The sequence below is a fragment of the Hypanus sabinus genome, chromosome 21 (genome assembly GCF_030144855.1).
Source record: "Hypanus sabinus isolate sHypSab1 chromosome 21, sHypSab1.hap1, whole genome shotgun sequence".
Taxonomy (NCBI): domain Eukaryota; kingdom Metazoa; phylum Chordata; class Chondrichthyes; order Myliobatiformes; family Dasyatidae; genus Hypanus; species Hypanus sabinus.
This window is the reverse complement of record NC_082726.1, coordinates 3,020,743-3,041,503: the sequence shown is the minus strand read 5'-3', so window position 1 is coordinate 3,041,503 and position 20,761 is coordinate 3,020,743. Positions and strand designations below refer to the sequence as shown.

The 20,761-nt window shown below is 46.3% G+C and overlaps 1 protein-coding gene across 2 annotated transcripts in view; it reads right to left on the bottom strand.

Annotated features, from left to right (window-relative positions):
* Positions 1–20,761, bottom strand: part of LOC132378744 (neogenin-like) — a 383,956-nt gene that overhangs the window by 107,213 nt on the left and 255,982 nt on the right. For both annotated transcript variants that reach the window (XM_059945868.1, XM_059945867.1), the window contains exons 17-21: positions 20,582–20,757; positions 20,057–20,195; positions 17,689–17,796; positions 15,635–15,829; positions 4,000–4,077 (exon numbers count right to left, since the gene is read on the bottom strand). In XM_059945868.1, the coding sequence (XP_059801851.1) occupies positions 4,000–4,077; positions 15,635–15,829; positions 17,689–17,796; positions 20,057–20,195; positions 20,582–20,757 (696 nt within the window). The remainder of the gene's footprint in view (positions 1–3,999; positions 4,078–15,634; positions 15,830–17,688; positions 17,797–20,056; positions 20,196–20,581; positions 20,758–20,761) is intronic.

Genomic DNA, 20,761 nt, shown 5'->3' with positions numbered 1-20,761 from the left:
GACTGTGTGAGGAGACGTTGGGACAGTGACGGTGTCGGGGAGAGGTTGAGACAGTGACTTTGTGGGGAGAGCTTGGGACAGTGACTGTGTGGGGAGAGCTTGGGACAGTGACGGTGTGTCGGGGAGAGTTTGGGACAGTGACTGTGTCAGGGAGAGGTTGTGACCGTGACTGTGCGGGGAGAGTTTGGGACAGTGACTGTGTCAGGGAGAGGTTGTGACAGTGACTGTGTGGGGGTGTTTGGGACAGTGACGCTGTGTCAGGGAGAGGTTGGGACAGTGGCTGTGTCGGGGAGAGCTTGGGACAGAGACGGTGTGTCAGGGAGAGGTTGGGACAGTGACTGTGTCAGGGAGAGCTTGGGACAGAGACGGTGTGTCAGGGAGAGGTTGGGACAGTGACTGTGCAGGGAGAGTTTGGGACAGTGACTGTGTCAGGGAGAGGTTGGAACAGTGACTGTGTCAGGGAGAGGTTGGGACAGTGACTGTGTCGGGGAGAGGTTGGAACAGTGACTGTGTCGGGGAGAGGTTGGAACAGTGACTGTGCAGGGAGAGTTTGGGACAGTGACTGTGTCAGGGAGAGGTTGGGACAGAGACGGTGTGTCAGGGAGAGGTTGGAACAGTGACTGTGTCGGGGAGAGGTTGTGACAGTGACTGTGCAGGGGGAGGTTGGGACAGTGACTGCGTCGGGGAGAGGTTGTAACAGTGACTGTGTCGGGGAGAGGTTGTGACAGTGACTGTGCAGGGGGAGGTTGGGACAGTGACTGTGCAGGGAGAGTTTGGGACAGTGACTGTGTCAGGGAGAGGTTGGGACAGTGACTGTGTCGGGGAGAGGTTGTGACAGTGACTGTGCAGGGGGAGGTTGGGACAGTGACTGTGCAGGGAGAGTTTGGGACAGTGACTGTGTCAGGGAGAGGTTGGAACAGTGACTGTGTCGGGGAGAGGTTGTTACAGTGACTGTGTGGGGGGAGATTGTGACTGAGACTGGGGCGAGTTTGTGACAGTGACTGTGTGGGGAAACGTTGGGCCAGTGACTGTGTGGGGAGACATTGGGGCAGTGACTGTGTGGGGGGAAGTTGTGACAGTGACTGTGGTGGGAGGTTGGGATAGTGACTGTGTGGGGGGAGGTTGGGACAGTGACTGTGTGTGGGAGATCTTGGGACAGTGACTGTGTCGGGGAAAGGTTGGGACAGTGACTGTGTGTGGGGAGAGGTTGGGATAGTGACTCTGTGGGGAGAGGTTGGGATAGTGACTCTGTGGGGAGAGGTTGGGATAGTGACTCTGTGGGGAGAGGTTGGGACAGTGACTGTGTGGGGGGAGGTTGGGACAGTGACAGTGTGTTGGGGAGTTCTTGGGACAGTGACTGTGTGTGGGGAGAGGTTGGGACAGTGACTATGTGGGGAGAGGTTGTGACAGTGACTGTGTGGAGAGAGGTTCGGACAGTGACTGTGTCAGGGTGAGGTTGTGACAGTGACTGTGTGGGGAGAGGTTGTGACAGAGACTGTGTCGGGGAGAGCTTGGGACAGTGATGGTGTGTCGGGGAGAGGTTGGGACAGTGACTGTGTCGGGGAGAGGTTGTGACAGTGACTGCGTGGGGGGAGGTTGGGACAGTGACTGTGTCAGGGAGAGGTTGTGACAGTGACTGTGTGGGGGTGTTTGGGACAGTGACTGTGTCAGGGGGAGGTTGGGACAGTGACTGTGTCCGGGAGAGGTTGTGACAGTGACTGTGTGTCAGGGAGAGGTTGTGACAGAGACTGCGTGGGGAGAATTTGTGACAGTGACTGTGTGGGGAGAGTTTGTGACAGTGACTGTGTGTAGGGGGAGGTTGTGACAGTGACTGTGTGTGGGGGGAGGTTGTGACAGTGTCTGTGTGTGGGGAGAGGTGGTGACAGTGACTGTGTGGGGGGAGGTTGGGACAGTGTCTGTGTGTCGGGGAGATCTTGGGACAGTGACTGTGTCGGCAAAGGTTGGGACAGTGACTGTGTGTGGGAAGAGTTTGGGATAGTGACTCTGTGGGGAGAGGTTGGGACAGTGACTGTGTCAGGGAGAAATTGGGACAGTGACTGCATGGGGGTAGATTGGGACAGTGACTGTGTGGGGGGAGGTTGGGACAGTGACTGTGTGTCGGGGAGATCTTGGGACAGTGACTGTGTCGGGGAAAGGTTGGGACAGTGACTGTGTGTGGGGAGAGGTTGGGATAGTGACTCTGTGGGGAGAGTTTGGGACAGTGACTCTGTGGGAAGAGTTTGGGACAGTGACTGCGTGGGGAGAAGTTGAGAGAGTGACTGCGTGGGGAGAGGTTGGGATAGTGTCTCTGTGGGGAGAGTTTGCGACAGTGACTGTGTGGGGAGAGGTTGTGACAGTAACTGTATCTGGGAGAGGTTGGGACAGTGACTGTGTGGGGAGAGCTTTGGACAGTGACGGTGTGGGGGGAGGTTGGGACAGTGACAGTGTGTTGGGGAGATCTTGGGACAGTGACTGTGTGTGGGGAGAGGTTGGGACAGTGACTCTGTGGGGAGAGTTTGGGACAGTGACTCTGCGGGGAGAGTTTGGGACAGTGACTGCGTGGGGAGAGGTTGGGACAGTGACTGCGTGGGGAGAGGTTGGGATAGTGACTCTGTGGGGAGAGGTTGGGACAGTGACTATGTGGGGAGGGGTTGTGACAGTGACTGTGTGTCGGGGAGATCTTGGGACAGTGACTGTGTCGGCAAAGGTTGGGACAGTGACTGTGTGTGGGGAGAGTTTGGGATAGTGACTCTGTGGGGAGAGGTTGGGACAGTGACTGTGTCAGTGAGAGATTGGGACAGTGACTGTATGGGGGTAGGTTGGGACAGTGACTGTGTGGGGGGAGGTTGGGACAGTGACTGTGTGTCGGGGAGATCTTGGGACAGTGACTGTGTCGGGGAAAGGTTGGGACAGTGACTGTGTGTGGGGAGAGGTTGGGATAGTGACTCTGTGGGGAGAGTTTGGGACAGTGACTCTGTGGGAAGAGTTTGGGACAGTGACTGTGTGGGGAGAAGTTGAGAGAGTGACTGCGTGTGGAGAGGTTGGGATAGTGTCTCTGTGGGGAGAGTTTGCGACAGTGACTGTGTGGGGAGAGGTTGTGACAGTAACTGTATCTGGGAGAGGTTGGGACAGTGACTGTGTGGGGAGAGTTTGTGACAGTGACTGTGTGTGGGGGGAGGTTCTGACAGTGTCTGTGTGTGGGGAGAGGTGATGACAGTGACTGTGTGGGGGGAGGTTGGGACAGTGACTGTGTGTCGGGGAGATCTTGGGACAGTGACTGTGTCGGCAAAGGTTGGGACAGTGACTGTGTGTGGGGAGAGTTTGGGATAGTGACTCTGTGGGGAGAGGTTGGGACAGTGACTGTGTCAGGGAGAGATTGGGACAGTGACTGTATGCGGGTAGGTTGGGGCAGTGACTGTGTGGGGGGAGGTTGGGACAGTGACTGTGTGTCGGGGAGATCTTGGGACAGTGACTGTGTGTCGGGGAGATCTTGGGACAGTGACTGTGTCGGGGAAAGGTTGGGACAGTGACTGTGTGTGGGAAGAGTTTGGGACAGTGACTCTGTGGGAAGAGTTTGGGACAGTGACTGCGTGGGGAGAAGTTGAGAGAGTGACTGCGTGGGGAGAGGTTGGGATAGTGTCTCTGTGGGGAGAGGAAGATCCGTGCTGTATGCGGGACAAATATTCTGTGTGTGAGGGCAGTGAATGAGGGAGAAGGACCAAGCTGTGTGAGTTGGGCAAACCGGGACCAAGGGAGGAGGAAAGGGAGAGTGGGAGAGGAGAGAGAGTGGGGAACACACACTCACTATGAAGTGTGTGTGTGAGTGAGTGTCAGATCGTGAGAGAGAGGGAGAGACATGTGTGTTTTCTTGGGGGGATGGGGAGGGGGGTGATGATCTGTGTGACTGGAATTGGTGACAATGGCCTATGCAGGGGAAGTAATGTGGGGCACACACCTCATAGAGAAGTCACTGCTGTATAAACACAAGTTACAGCTCACCACTGATGGAATGCCTGGTGTCTGCGCCTGAGTCCATCATCGGAGGATTCTTCCCAACTTTCCCAGATGATCCTGGTGCTGCAGGAACACAAGAAGCTCAAAACTGGTGTATGGAGCTACACAGAAACATTCACAGTCACTCACTACTGACTACTCCATCCCTACAATACACAGAAGGAACCCAGGATGGGAGGAATGGAAAGCGTACTCCTTTGATCAATTTGCCCCACACCAATATTCGGCAGTCTCTCTGTGCTTTCCTCGATCGATGGATCCCCACTTCCAAGAGGGTGATCGCGTCTTTTCTGTTAAGTGTCTCCTGGTCAGCGTGAGGGTGTTGATTGAATAATGAGAACAAAGAAATGGCTAAATTACTGGTTATTTTATGGAACGGTTATTCATGTACATTGATAAAATCAATGGGGCACAGAAGTTAGCATGACGCAATTGCAGCTTGAGACACCAGACTTCAGAGTTCAAAGTTCAATTCTACTGTCCTTTGTAAGTAACTTTGTACATTCCTCCCCGTGTGCATGTGGGCTGCTTTTGGGCGTTCTGGTTTCCACCCACAGTCCAAAATATATCGACTAGTTTGTAGCTTAAGTGGCCATTGAAAAATGTTCTGTGATTAGGCTAAGATTAAATGAATGGGCGCTGCGCCGGTAGGGCCTGTTCCACACTGTATCGGAGAGGATGGGCAGAGAAGAGTTGAGAGTTTCATCATCAACCCATCGGAAAGCACTAAGGTACACCAGGGAAACATCAGCGCCAACCCTTGGACCACAGCAGCCACTTGGTTAACTTGAGCACGCAGAGGAAGGGAGGCCCTTCCCTCCAGTATGACTCAAAGCATTCCACTGAATGTCATGCAGCTGCTGGAAGCTGCATCAGCAAAGGTCCAAATGCAGGACTACATACCACAACTCACTGAGAACCAGTTAGAGGTGATACCTCCCCAGCATCAGTCTGGTTAATAACCCACCCTCTCCTTAGAGCCTGTGTAATAAACCCCACTTTCAGTCAGGGTATTAACCTCCTCCCACCGTCAGTCTGGTTCATAACTCGCCCCACCGTCAGTATGGGTAATAACCCCCCAGTCAGTCTGGGTAATAAACCCCCACTGTCAGTCCAGGTAATACCCCCCCCCCCCCCCCACTGTCAGTCTGGGTAATAAATTCCCCACCGTCAGTCTGGGAAATACAACCCCCCACTGTCAGTCTGGGTAATAACCCCACCCCCACCATCAGCCTGGATAATAACACCCCACCTGTCAGTCTGGGTAATAACCCCCTCCCACTGTCAGTCCAGGTAATACCCCCCCCCACTGTCAGTCTGGGTAATAACCCCACCCCCACCATCAGCCTGGATAATAACACCCCACCTGTCAGTCTGGGTAATAACCCCCTCCCACTGTCAGTCCAGGTAATAACCCCCTCCCACTGTCAGTCCAGGTAATACCCCACCCCCCACTGTCAGTCTGGGTAATAACACCCCACCTGTCAGTCTGGGTAATAACCCCCTCCCACTGTCAGTCTGGGTAATAACCCCCTCCCACTGTCAGTCTGGGTAATAAACTCACACCGTCAGTATGGGTAATAAACCCCCACTGTCAGTCCAGGTAATACCCCCCCCCACTGTCAGTCTGGGTAATAACCCCACCCCCACCATCAGCCTGGATAATAACACCCCCCAATGTCAGTATGGGTAATAAACCCCCACTGTCAGTCCAGGTAATACCCCCCCCCACTGTCAGTCTGGGTAATAACCCCACCACCCACTGTCAGTCTGGGTAATAAACACCACCCCCCACTGTCAGTCTGGGTAATAACACCCCACCTGTCAGTCTGGGTAATAACCCCCTCCCACTGTCAGTCTGGGTAATAAACTCACACCGTCAGTATGGGTAATAAACCCTCACTGTCAGTCCAGGTAATACCCCCCCCCCACTGTCAGTCCAGGTAATACCCCCCCCACTGTCAGTCTGGGTAATAAACTCACACCGTCAGTATGGGTAATAAACCCCCACTGTCAGTCTGGGTAATACCCCCCCCACTGTCAGTCTGGGTAATAAACACCACCCCACTTTCAGTCAGGGTAATAACCCCTACATCATCAGTCAGGGTAATATCCCCTCCATTGTCAGGCACATAACATCTGAGGTTGAAAGGGAGATGCCATCACCCTGAGAAACAAATGCAGTGATACCCCTGGGATAGTTCACGATGGATGAATGTTCTGCTGTATCAATGAAAATGTTCTAAATAAGGAATATAATTGGAAAAAATGCAATCAAACTCCCATATGGGCAGCCAGGTACTGAAAACTAACATTCGGTGACAGATTACTGTGGGTTAACATGCTGGATGTACTCTCCAGAACGTGATGGGCAGAGGGGTGTTCACTATTGGACACGACTACTCGCAAAGCCGTCGGCGGAGAGGGTGTTCACTAATGGACACAACTACTCGCAAAGGCGTCAGTGGAGAGGGTGTTCACTACTGAACACGACTGCTCACACAGACTTCAGCCATTAACTCTAAGTTACAGGGTGGGAAACGGTAAGCTTGCCATTGAATCTGGAGTCAGACATACAAAAAATTATTTGGTCTGTGCCAAAATACAACCAGACCTCAACAAAACACCTAAGTGTAGTTCATGTGGAAGGTAACATTCAGAAACAGAAGCTCCCCATCGTATCATCTCCTCCTTCGTAGGGCTGACTTTTGTGCAGAAGCGTGATTGGAAAAGCCACATAAACGCAGGAGGCCAGAGACTGGTGAACGACTACAGATGTCTCACCACCCGAAGTTTTCTATTAGCTACAAGATATATCAGGAGTAACATGGAATTTTCCTGACTGTTGGATGAGCACAGCTCCAACAACACACCATCCAGCACAAGATGCCACTGTAACCTAGCAAGTAGAGTATCACAGCATGGCTGTCTTAGTTCAAATCTGATGCCAAATGTAAGGAGTATGTACGTCCCCCTCATGACTACCTGGGTTCCCTCTCACAGTCCAAAGAGGCACCAGGTTAATTAGGTAGGTTGCTGGGCAGTGTGGCTCATTGGGCCTGAAGGAGCTGTTCTGTCCTGTATCACAAAATAAAATGAAAAATATAATACACGTTCACTCCCTCCACCTCTGGTTACTGTTCCAATGTGCCCATCAGCAATACATATCACAACCCTCCAGAACCTTCTCCAACACATCGCAGAAACGCAGTCTCCACTATTTAGAGGTATAGTGGCAGTGGGTGCAAGGTGCTGTGACAAACTGCAAGATCCCCATGGCAGACATCAACTTGGCAACACGTATCACCATTTCTCCATGGTTGCTAGGTCTAAAGCCAGGCACACCCTACGCCAACAATTACTGCAGGAGCTTCACCTTCTCTGGGACAGCACAGCCCGTGTGAGTGATCTGAGGTGCCTTTCTCAAGCTGCACACCTTACAGTGGTGTGATGGATGGATCAGCTACCATCTCATCGGTGCAGCCATTAATAGAAGGGTTGTCTCTGGGGTGTGTACCCCTGTCAGCACACAATCTCTCCACATGAAGCCTGTGCAAAATGTACCACAATAGCAAAGCTGCTAAACATGTGCCAAATGGTTCAAGCCACATTGCAGAGGTCCTACACAAAATGCTGGTGGAACACAACAAGCCAGGCAGCATCTATAAGGAGAAGCACTGTCGACATTTCGAGGTCCTCCTCACTGGGAGCTGGTGGGTGTAAGAGACAGATACAAAGCCAGCACTCTGAGCCTTTACTGTAGTGTGGGAGAAGCTGGGGCTCCTCGCCACCTTTGGCTGCCAACTCTGACTGAAAGCAGACCACGAGATTTTGTTCTGTGTCAAGTTAGCTATCATCTGTCAGAGTGTGTCCTCCAGCTGACTTTCAGAGATGTACCACTGCCTCGGCAGTTTGTGTGGCTCTCAGAGTAAGCCTGGTGGTCAATTTCACTTTGGTGACTTGGTTGAGGAACTGGGAGAGATTCCAGTCAGGAAAATGCACTCTCAGAAGGGTGGTGGGGGGGGGGGGGGGGGGGGCTGAGATCTGCAAAGAACTTACCTCAAAAACATTAGGCAGCCCTTCAAATAACACATCAGACATTTACTCATATGGTTTGTATAAAGGCAAACTACAGGAAATCTGAAATAAAAGCAGAAAATGCTACAAATCTTCAACAAATTGGGCAGCATCAAATCATTCCTGATCATAAACTTGAAACAACCACTACTTCTCTCTCCATATATGCTGGCTGACTTGCCAAATATTTCTCGTATTTCCCATTTGAAATTCTGAGATGTCTGGCCCTAATTAAACTGGAAGCTGCTGATTATGCTGAGGAAGCAAAGAAGAATCTCCCTCCACTCCCCAACAAATTAAAAACAAGCAGAAGAATCAGATGCCGGTCTATGACCGGCTATCCTCAGTACAGGCTTTGTTTGTAGGATTTAGTGATTTGTTCATTCTCTGTATTTCCTCCCCTTTCTCTGGGGAAATGGTTTGACCTCAGATGGGTGATTCTGCCAGTCCAGTTGTACTAAGGACCTCACAGGTAGCTGCAAGTAGAGAGACACGTGATGCCATGGGCTATTAAACCCAGAATCACTAACCTGATACACAAAACCTGGTGTGAAGGCCCAGAGATCAAAGGATTAAATGGCAGGAAACAACAAAAGGTGCAGAGTATAAACTAGCAACAAGTCCAGGGTGAACAGGGTGCAGTGAGTTACCTTGATCATGAGCCATTTTGTCTGATGACTCAGCTAATGGATCAGGGACACAAGAGAAAACATCAAAAGCAATTCAATTGAACCTGATGTTAAACACAAATTCAACCAGTCCACATCAAAGTAGCAACATTCAAAGGTGAGGGAAGTTCGGTCATATGCACATCTACAGCCATTGCTCAACAGTCTCACTCCATGTCAAAGTGACAACACACTCATGGCGTGATGCACAGAGATGATCACTGGCTTGCTCGTTCACCTCCTCTCTTCAGATGGTCAGAACGGGTGAAACTACTGTCTTGGCACCAGCGATGAAAGGAAATTTGACAAACGACAGAAACATACAGAAGCACACATTATCTGCAACTGCCCATGCTACAGAAATCCAGTCAACGTACAATAAAAGCAGCACTGCATATATCATAGAGATTGGATTGTACAAAGTGAAAGGTGGGGATAGAAATTTTTAAGAATTTTGTATAAATAGACCAATACGTCCTGCCATATCCCTAAAGAGACAAGTCCTGATTTTTGAGTAAGTCAGATTAAAAAAATTAAGGTAGAAATAAGCAGTGGGTTTTCTGTCCTGTCCTAATTTAACTTGCATTCTCCCTTTACTTGCCACTTGTGTATCCTGAGCAATCCCTGTCTGCCTGATGACTGCTCAGGTTGAAACACTGGCACTTGACTGAGCCCACAGCTGCCACATGCAGACTAGGCTCTTTGCACTTCTGTTCTGAAGGGGAGGGCTAGAAATTCAGTCAGGATTACTCTCCCCTTTGTAGGGCTGAAAGATATAGGAGGTAGGAAGGAAGACTGCCCTTATAGGTTGACTTAGCGAGGGCTTTTCTCTTTGGAATGAAGGAGAATGAGAGGTGATTTGATAGATGTGTACAAGATAAGAGACACAGATTCAGTGGACAGCCAGAGGACTTTTTGACAAGGCAGAGATGGCTAATATGAAGGGGCATAGCTTTAAGATAACCATATAACAATGTAACAATTACAGCACGGAAACAGGCTATCTCGGCCCTTCTAGTCCGTGCCAAACGCTTACTCTCACCTAATCGCACTAACCCACACTCAGCCCATAACCCTCCATTCCTTTCCTGTCCATCTGCCTATCCAATTTTGCTCTAAATGGCATTACTCAAATTGCCTCTACCACTTCTACTGGAAGCTCATTCCACACAGCTACCACTCTCTGAGTAAAGAAATTCCCCCTCATGTTACCCTTAAACTTTTGCCCCCTAAGTCTCAACTCATGTCCTCTTGTTTGAATCTCCCCTATTCTCAATGGAAAAAGCCTATCCATGTCAATTCTATCTATCACCTTCATAATTTTAAATACCTCTCTCAAGTCCCCCCTCAACCTTCTACGCTCCAAAGAATAAAGACTTAACTTGTTCAACCTTTCCCTGTAACTTAAGTGCTGAAACCCAGGTAACATTCTAGTAAATCTTCTCTGTACTCTCTCTATTTTGTTGACATCTTTCCTATAATTCGGTGACCAGAACTGTACACAATACTCCAAATTCGGCCTTACCAATGCCTTGTAGAATGCTAACATTACATCCCAACTCCTATACTCAGTGCTCTGATTTATAAAGGCCAACATTCCAAAGGCTTTTTTCACCACCCTATCCACATGAGATTCAGGGAACTATGCACCATTATTCCTAGATCACTATGTTCTACTGCATTTCTCAATGCCCTACCTTTTACCATGTATGACCTATTTGGATTATTCTTACCAAAATGTAGCACCTCGCACTTATCAGTATTAAATTCCATCTGCCATTGCTCAGCCCACTCTTCTAACTGGCCTAAATCTCCCTGCAAGCTTTGAAAACCTACTTCATTATCCACAACGCCACCTATCTTAGTATCATCTGCATACTTACTCATCCAATTTACCACCTCATCATCCAGATCATTAATGTATATGACAAACAACATTGGACCCAGTACAGATCCCTGAGGCACACCACTAGTCACTGGCCTACAATTTGACAAACAGTTATCCACGACTACTCTCTGGCATCTCCCATCCAGCCACTGTTGAATCCATTTTACTACTTCAATATTAATACCTAACGATTGAACTTTCCTAACTAACCTTCCATGCGGAACCTTGTCAAAGGCCTTACTGAAGTCCAAATAGACAACATCCACTGCTTTACCTTCGTCATCTTTCCTCGTAACCTCTTCAAAAAACTCAGTAAGATTTGTCAAACATGACCTTCCACGCACAAGTCCATGTTGACTGTTCCTAATCAGACCCTGCCTACCCAGATAATTATATATACATCTCTAAGAATACTTTCCATTAATTTACCCACCATTGACGTCAAACTTACAGGCCTATAATTACTAGGTTTACTCTTAGAACCATTTTTAAACAATGGAACCACATGAGCAATACGCCAATCCTCCGGCACCATCCCTGTTTCTAATGACATTTGAAATATTTCTGTCATAACCCCTGCTATTTCTACACTAACCTCCCTCAAGGTTCTAGTGAATATCCTGTCAGGACCCGGTTTATCCACTTTTATATTCCTTAAAAGCGCCAGTACTTCCTCCTCTTTAATCGTCATAGTTTCCATAACTTCCCTACTTGTTTCCCTTACCTTACACAATTCAATATCTTTCTCCTTAGTGAATACTGAAGAAAAGAAGTTGTTCAAAATCTCCCCCACCTCTTTCGGTTCCACACATAGCTGTCCACTCTGATTCTCTAAGGGACCAATTTTATCCCTCACTATCCTTTTGCTATTAATATAACTGTAGAAACCTTTTGGATTTACTTTCACCTTACTTGCCAAAGCGATGTCATACCTTCTTTTAGCTTTTCTAATTTCTTTCTTAAGATTCTTCTTACCTTCTTTATATTCCTTGAGCACCTCATTTACTCCATGCTGCCTATATTTATTGTAGATATCTCTCTTTTTCCTAGCCAAGTTTCCAATATCCCTTGAAAACCATGGCTTTCTCAAACTTTTAACCTTTCCTTTCAACCTAACAGGAACATAAAGATTCTGTACCCTCAAAATTTCACATTTAAATGACCTCCATTTCTCTATTACATCCTTCCCATAAAACAAATTGTCCCAATCCACTCCTTCTAAATCCTTTTGCATTGCCTCAAAGTTAGCCTTTCTCCAATCAAAAATCTCAACCCTGGGTCCAGTCCTATCCTTCTCCATTAATTATATTGAAACTAATGACATTGTGATCACTGGACCCGAAGTGCTCCTAACACATACATCTGTCACCTGACCTATCTCATTCCCTAACAGGAGATCCAACACTGCCCCTTCTCTAGTTGGTACCTCTATGTATTGCTGCAAAAAACTATCCTGCACACATTTTACAAACTCCAAACCATCCATCCCTTTTACATTATGGGCTTCCCAGTCTATGTGTGGAAAATTAAAATCTCCCACAATCACAACCCTGTGCTTACTACAAATATCTGCTATCTCCTTGCAAAGATGATTAGAGAAAGCTTGTAGACAGTGTGTGAGGGAGGATAGGCAGGTGATAGAGAAGGGGAGTGCTCAGACCAAAGATGTAGGGGAGAAGGAAGAAAAAGAAGATAGTAAAGTTGTTTGCACCGTTAGGGATAAACAGAGAGTAAGAGGTGAAGAATTTCTTAAATGCATTTATTTTAATGCTAGGAGCATTGCAAGAAAGGTAGATGAGTTTGGTGCATGGATTGATACCTGGAAATATGATGTTGTAGCTATTAGTGAAACATGGTTGCAGGAGGGGTGTAACTGGCAACTAATTATTCCTGGATTTCGCTGCTTCAGGTGTGATTGAATCGGAGGGGCAAGAGGGGGAGGTGTTGCATTGCTTGTCAGAGAAAATATTACAGTGGTACTTTGGCAGGATAGATTAGAGGGCTCGTTGAGGGAGACTATTTGGGTGGAATTGAGGATTGGGAAAGGTGTAGTAACACTTATAGGTGTATTATAGACCACCTAATGGGGAGTGAGAATTGGAGGAGCAAATTTATAAGGACATAGCAGATATTTGTAGTAAGCACAAGGTTGTGATAGTGGGAGATTTTAATTTTCCACACATAGACTGGGAAGCCCGTTCTGTAAAAGGGATGGATGGATTGGAGTTTGTAAAATGTGTGCAGGATAGTTTTTTGCAGCAATACATAGAGGTACCAACTAGAAGAAGGGGCATTGTTGGATCTCCTGTTAGGGAATAAGATAGGTCAGGTGATGGAGGAATGTGTTAGGGAGCATTTCGGGTCCAGTGATCACAATGCCATTAGTTTCAATATAATTATGGAGAAGAATAGGTCTGGACCCAGGGTTGAGATTTTTGATTGAAGAAAGACTAACTTTGAGGAGATGCGAAAGGATTTAGAAGGAGTGGATTGGGACAATTTGTTTTATGGGAAGGATGTAATAGAGAAATGGAGGTCATTTAAATGTGAAATTTTGAAGGTACAGAATCTTTATGCTCCTGTTAGGTTGAAAGGAAAGGTTAAAAGTTTGAGAGAGCCATGGTTTTCAAGGGATATTGGAAACTTGGTTCAGAAAAAGAGAGAGATCTACAATAAATGTAGGCAGCACGGAGCAAATGAAGTGCTCATGGAATATAAAGAATGTAAAAAGAATCTTAAGAACGAAATTCAAAAAGGTAAAAGAAGATATGTGGTTGCTTTAGCAAGTAAGGTGAAAATAAATCCAAAGGGTTTCTATAGTTATATTAATAACTAAAGGATAGTGAGGGATAAAATTGGTCCCTTAGAGAATCAGAGTGGACAGCTATGTGTGGAGCCAGAAGAGATGGGGGAGATTTTGAACAATTTCTTTTCTTCGGTATTCACTAAGGAGAAGGATATTGCATTGTATAAGGTAAGGGAAACAAGTAGGGTAGTTATGGAAATGCTGATGATTAAAGAAGAGGAAGCACTGGCGCTTTTAAAGAATATAAAAGTGGATACGCCTCCGGGTCCTGACAGGATATTCACCAGGACCTTGAGGGAAGTTAGTGTAGAAATAGCAGGGGCTCTGACAGAAATATTTCAAATGTCATTAGAAACGGGGATAATGCCTGAGAATTGGCGTATTGCTCATGTGGCTCCATTGTTTAAAAAGGGTTCTAAGAGTAAACCTAGTAAGTTTGACATCAGTGGTGGTTAAATTAATGGAAAGTATTCTTAGAGATGGTATATATAATTATCTGGGTAGGCAGGGTCTGAATAGGAACAGTCAACATGGATTTGTGCATGGAAGGTCATGTTTGACAACTTCTGAATTTTTTGAAGAGGTTACTAGGAACGTTGATGAGGGTAAAACAGTAGATGTTGTCTATATGGACTTTAGTAAGGCCTTTGACAAGGTTCCGCATGGAAGGTTAGTTAGGAAGGTTCAATCATTAGGTATTAATATTGAAGTAGTAAAATGGATTCAACAGTGGCTGGATGGGAGATGCCAGAGAGTAGTGGTGGATAACTGTTTGTCAGGTTGGTGGCCGGTGACTAGTGGTGTGCTTCAGGGAACTGTACTGGGTCCAATGTTGTTTGTCATATACATTAATGATCTGAATGATGGGTTGGGAAATCGGATAAGTAAGTATGCAGATGATACTAAGATAGGTGGCGTTGTGGATAATGAAGTAGGTTTTCAAAGCTTGCAGGGAGATTTAGGCCAGTTAGAAGAGTGGGCTGAGCAATGGCAGATGGAATTTAATACTGATAAGTGCGAGGTGCTACATTTTGGTAAGAATAATCCAAATAGGTCATACATGGTAAAAGGTAGGGCACTGAGAAATGCAGTAGAACATAGTGATCTAGGAATAATGGTGCATAGTTCCCTAAATCTCATGTGGATAGGGTGGTGAAAAAAGCCTTTGGAATGTTGGCCTTTATAAATCAGAGCATTGAGTATAGGAGTTGGGATGTAATGTTAGCATTCTACAAGGCATTGGTGAGGCCCAATTTGAAGTATTGTGTACAGTTCTGGTCACCAAATTATAGGAAAGATGTCAACAAAATAGAGCGAGGACAGAGGAGATTTACTAGAATGTTACCTGGGTTTTAGCACCTAAGTTACAGGGAAAGGTTGAACAAGTTAGGTCTTTATTCTTTGGAGCGGAGAAGGTTGAGGGGAACTTGAGAGAGGTATTTAAAATTATGAGGGTGATAGGTAGAATTTACGTGGATAGGCTTTTTCCATTGAGAGTAGGGGAGATTCAAACAAGAGGACCTGAGTTGAGACTTAGGGGTCAAAAGTTTAGAGGTAACACAAGAGGGAACTACTTTACTCAGAGAGTGGTATCTGTGTGGAATGAACTTCCAGTAGAAGTGGTAAAGGCAGGTTCGATATTGTCATTTTAAAAAAATTGGATAGGTACATTGATAGGAAAGGAATGGAGCTGAGTGCAGGTTGGTGGGACTAGGTGAGAGTAAGCGTTCGGCATGGACTAGAAGGGCCGAGATGGCCTGTTTCCGTGCTGTAATTGTTATATGGTTATATGGAGGGATGTCAAGAGTCAGGAGTTTTACACACAGAGTGGTGAGTGTGTGGAACGCCCTACCAGGGTTGGTGGTAGAAGCGGATACATCAGGCCCATTCAAGAAATTATTAAGATATGCACATGGATGACAGAAAAATGGAGGGCTATGTAGAGGGGAGGCTTAGGTTGATCCTACGGTAGATTAAGAGGTTGGCACAACATTGTGAGCTGAATGGCCTATAGAATTCTCTGTTCTATACCCCTAGTTTATGTGGTCTGAGTGTGTGCACAGCTGAGGAGGGTGGGAGATACCCGGTTTCTGAATCACTTTGTATCTCAAAGAAAAGTACTTTCTTTCCTCAGTGTGATCTTTGCACATGACATTGTAAATGCTCAGAGCCACGCCTTACCCTTAGGTGTGCGGAACTGGACGAAGTCTGACAAAGGGCCCATGCCTTTGGAATTACGGGCCTGGATTTTGAAGTAGTATGTGGTATCAAGCGTAAGGTCCTGGATCTGGTGAGTGAGCCTGTCTCCGACCACTGGCTCTATTACCCAGTCGTGGATCTCTGCTTTTATGTCTGTGCTGTAGTAAATGATGTAACCTATACACAGAAACAGATAGACATGTGAAATAAATCTGGCACCCACAAACTCCACTCTTCCTTAGAATAAACTATGTGGTACAGCCATGTGGTATTCTCTCATAACAACCCAAATGTACTTCCATCAACTTGCACATGATTTATTTAATATACAGTACTGTGCAAAAATCTTGGGCACTTATATATAGCTAGGATGCCTAAGACTTTGCTCAGTACAGTATTTGTCAATGTGGAGCAGGGAGCAAGTTTCTAAGTCCTGTGGGAGGGCTGTGGAACAGTGGGCAGAGAAGGCGTGCCAGTGGCTGGGAGTGGCACAGGTGCAGGCACACCCAGCCCTGAGATACCAGTCAAGGCCATTTGTTTCCAAACAAATTGTTACTTGATCATTACAGAATGTCTCTCTGGTGCTTCCCACTCCCTCTCCTCTCTCCCAACAATGATTCCTCTCTCCCTGTCTCCTTTCCACTCAGTCCAAAACAGAGGCCCATATCAGAATCAGATGTATTATCACTCATTTGTGTCATGCAATTTGTTTTTTTTTGTGACAGCAGTACATAAAATTACTTCATTGTTGGGCAAAAGTCTTAGGTACCCTAACAATACATATATTGTGCCTAAGATTTTTGCATACTACTGTATTTAATTCTCTTTCTGTAGAATCTCCACTGTTTGTATCGTGGGGCAATTAACTTCATGCCATCTTGTAAGTTCCTTCCCCAGGCAGTTAATACTCTAATTAGCCACCCCAAAACCCTGTATCTATTACCCATGTCATCGCACTGCACTTAAAACACTTCAAATCATTTTTTATAATGCTGATAAATAAATGCTGCTATGTATTTATTCACATTTAAATACCTGTTTCAATCTATGACTTTATAATTCATTTTATAATTATTGAATGTTGGCATATTTCATTGTACGTCATTCCAACACGCCACAGTAAATTCCTAGTACATGTAAATGTATGTGATGACTAAAGCTTGGATGAGGGGAGATTGCTGACTGCACTGCACACTCCACTCACAGCTCTCCTTATTACCAAACCCCTCCCCCCCCAGTTCCTGCTTCTACTGATGAACGCTTGGTTCATTAGTAGTTATGAGTTATACTACAGAGATTGCTGAGGTTCGCTGAGATTCCTGCCTCAGAACCACTGGCCCCAACTTATTGGCACCATCTATCCTTCCACCTATGATTTTGTGGCCTGGAATGATCATGCAGCCAGCCTCGCTCCTTCACCTCACTGGAACCCCACTGCCTGTATCCTGAGCATCAGCATGCCTTCCCAACAACTGAGGCCCATTTAAACTCCTTTATTCAATCCTTCCCTTTTGTTGGTCCTACAAGTTTCCTGAACTCTCCAACCAGCTTCTGGCAAGTTGTGACTCCACAGTCCTCTGCTCCTCCATCCCCACACAATCCCAAGTGATGGAAGGGTCACATGATCCACATGCTCAGCCCAAAGTCACTTCTCTGTTCAGCTCCCGTTTCTGTCCACTTTCATGAAACAACTGCAAGACATCACAGGACTATGAAATGCTCCTTTCAAGTCAGATAATTCATGCTTTACCAGTTTAACCTCAGAGCCATTCAGTGGGAGCAGTGGTTACAGAAATGCTAAGGAGGAGTTAAGGCCCCACTCTTCCTGATGGATCCAATGAAATGTCACTTACCCAAACTTCTAAATACTAAGCGAAGCCCACTTCATCCCAACATTTCCTTTTGTAAACTGTTCCTTTTGATCACACTGTAGTGAAAGGTGAGCACTGGCCCCTCTGCCCACTGGAGGGTGCCCTCCCTCGGTCTCCACAGCCTGTGGTCACCCCACCCCGCAGCTCATGCAGGTTCCCCAGTACCTGTTATTTTCCCATTGGCTTCTGATGGTGGCTGCCAGTTCACAATGATGGTTCTGGGCTTGCCTTCCTTGCTGACCACAGTTAGATCCTTGGGCGGAGATGTTGGCACTGAAATAAACAGGGAAACATGAGGATGGGCCTACCACTGAACCAGGTATTCAAATCATGGATTAATGAACCAGACCCATATTGACAGTGTGAAAACTTGGAAAACAATACAGGTGACTTCAGAATCAAAATCAGGTTTATTATCACTGACATATTTCATGAAATGTGTTGCTTTATGGCAGCACTGCCAATGTAAGACATAAAAGCTACAGTAAGTTAACAAAAATAAATAGCAATGGATGATACTAAAAGTGACATATTGGTCCATGGCCTCCTGTACTGTCATGATCAGGCCACTTTCAGGTTGGAAGAGCAACAACTCCGTCAGTGCAGCCTCCGATGAGATGCCATTAACTTTAATTTTTCCAACTTCTGGAAATATTCCCCTCCTCTCTTCTTCAATTCTCCACTCTGGTTCCCTTATTTCTTCTCCTCACCTGCCACTTTCTCCTCACCCCTTTCCACCTCACTTCCCCTCACCCCCCCCGAAACCCAGTTGCTCTCCTCCTTCCCATTCTCCACTCCACTTCTCCAACCCTTCACCTTTTCCATCTATCACCTCCCAGCTTTGTACTTCCCCTCTCCCCCACCTGCCTAGTTTCACCTATCACCTTCTAGCCTGTCCTTCATTCCCTCTTCTCACCTTCTTATTTGGTTTCTTTCCCTTCCCTTTCCAGTCCTGATGAAGGGTATCGACCTAAAACTTGTTTATTCATTTCCATAGATACTGCCTGACCTGTTGAGTTCCTCTATCCATCAAGGACTTACATACAGAGAGGTGCTGGAAAAGGGCCAGTAACATTCTGAAGTATCTGATCCACCCTGCTTATGGACTGTCTGCCCCACTCTCATTGGGGAGAAGGCTACATAGCATCCATGCCAGGACCACCAGACTTAAAAACAGTTAGTATCCCCAAGCAGTGAAGCTGATCAACATTTCCATTCACTAACCCACCCCTGAAAAACCCCCACCACCACTACTTTATCATTTCTTGTCAGGGAATCTTATGTACACACACTCTTTTGCCTAGCATCACTTTATGGACATGCAATCAAAGTATATAAGCATCTTATGTATTTATATTTATTGTGTTTTTTTTTTATTCTTGTTTCCTTTATCTTATTGGGTGTGTTTTTTCCTGAAACAGATCCAGAGAAACAATAATTTCTTTCTCCTTTACACTTGTGTACTGGAAATAACATTAAATAATCTTGAAACTTGAAGTTTGAGTGTATATCCTCAAAGGATCAGTCTTCATTTGAGAGACTGGGGTGCGAGCAAGGTATTTGCCTGCCTCCTCACAACCACTGAACTAGATAATCAAGAGCAGAAAACTTAGCTGTAAACCTGAGTCAAACAGACCCAGGGACCTTTATTTTCCTGAAACCAGTTGGTCTTCCAGTGCAGTCCGTAAGGGAATGCTGCTGGCTGCTGTTGTCTGGGTTAGGATCATGGGTGCTGCTGTCACTGGACATGTATGGCTGAATCCTGGCTAACAGCCTCTAACGTGCTTGATTGGGAGTATAGTTCAGAGGCCACTTGAGTGGCATTGGTGCTTTGCATTAGGATGTTGGTTTAATGACAATGATTATAAATGAAGGCACGTACTGACTACTTTGAACAAAAACACCGACAATTAGAAGGACTCAATGCGTGAGGCAGTGTCTGAGGAGTCAACATTTCTTTTTGAGACCCAGCATCAGGACTGAGATGGAAAAGGAAGAATTACTGTGTACAGCAGTACAGAGGAGGGGTAGGGCCAGTGCTGGAGGTGAGAGATAGAACCAAATGGGAAGGGGAAAATAGACAGGTGGGGTAAGGGATGGATAGATGAACAAAGGGAGAAGAAAACTGGACAATCAAGTGGGCTTGGACAGGAGAGGAGCACTGGGGACCATGAACTACTGTTCACAGTGTTTCACTGCAAGGTACCTGAGTGAGACACAAGGTGTTGTTCTTCCACTGTGTGTTTAGCCTCTCTGTAGCAATAAGGAAGGTCAAGGACAGGCAGGTAGGTGAGGGAGTGGAAAGGAGAGATAAAAAGACAGGAAGTTCAAGATGATCACTGCAGACACAATGTAAGGGCTCCACAAAGCAGATGTGTAGTCCAGTTCTCTATAGACTCTTCAGATCACATTATATTTTCTGTAGATATTTTCATACATTTTGTTGAAATAATTCTCCTTACTGAACTATGATCACAAACTGATTGGCCTGGTAACAAAGAATTAATGCACTGATAATTTATTCCGGACGTACCAGTTTCAAATGTTGTTCCATGTGCTGTCATGCTCCAGGTACTTGACCTCCGACCCTTTGTGACCTTCACAGAGAATTCATAGAGTGTGTTTGGTTTCAGCCCTGAGACAATATAACTCAACGTAGTGGTGTCTGCAGTCTAAGAAGGAAATAAATTTACACTGTATCAGAGTCAATGAAAGCAGGCTCATTTAGCGTACAGTGAGCCAGCAGAGGAGCTGCTGTACTCCTGTACACACTGAATCAATCACAACCAGGTCTATTATCACTGTCTTACATGATGTGTTTTGTGACAGCAACATAGTGCAAAGGCATAAAAATGGCAGCACTGTAGCACAGTGGTTAGTGTAACACTTCATAGCGCAGCAATCAGGGTTTAATTCCCACCGATGTCGTAAATCCTAAAATAAACAAGCAGTGCAAAAAGAGGACTAACAAGCTAGAGTTCATCCCCAGCACAACCAGCCTTCCTTTAACCACAAGAAAGAGACAGTGCAAAAAGCACAAAGGCAGGTAAAGGCTCACCTTGTACTTGGTGTTGGCAGGGTAGTTAGTTTTCCAGTGCACTGTGTAATATCGCGCGTCAGTGATCTTCTGGTTCTTGGGCAGCGAGCTGTCAGCCCAGGTCACTCGGATGGTGTCGTGGGTGAGCACAGTGGCCTGCACTCCAACAGGGGGCATCATGGGGCTGGGGTCTGGTACTGG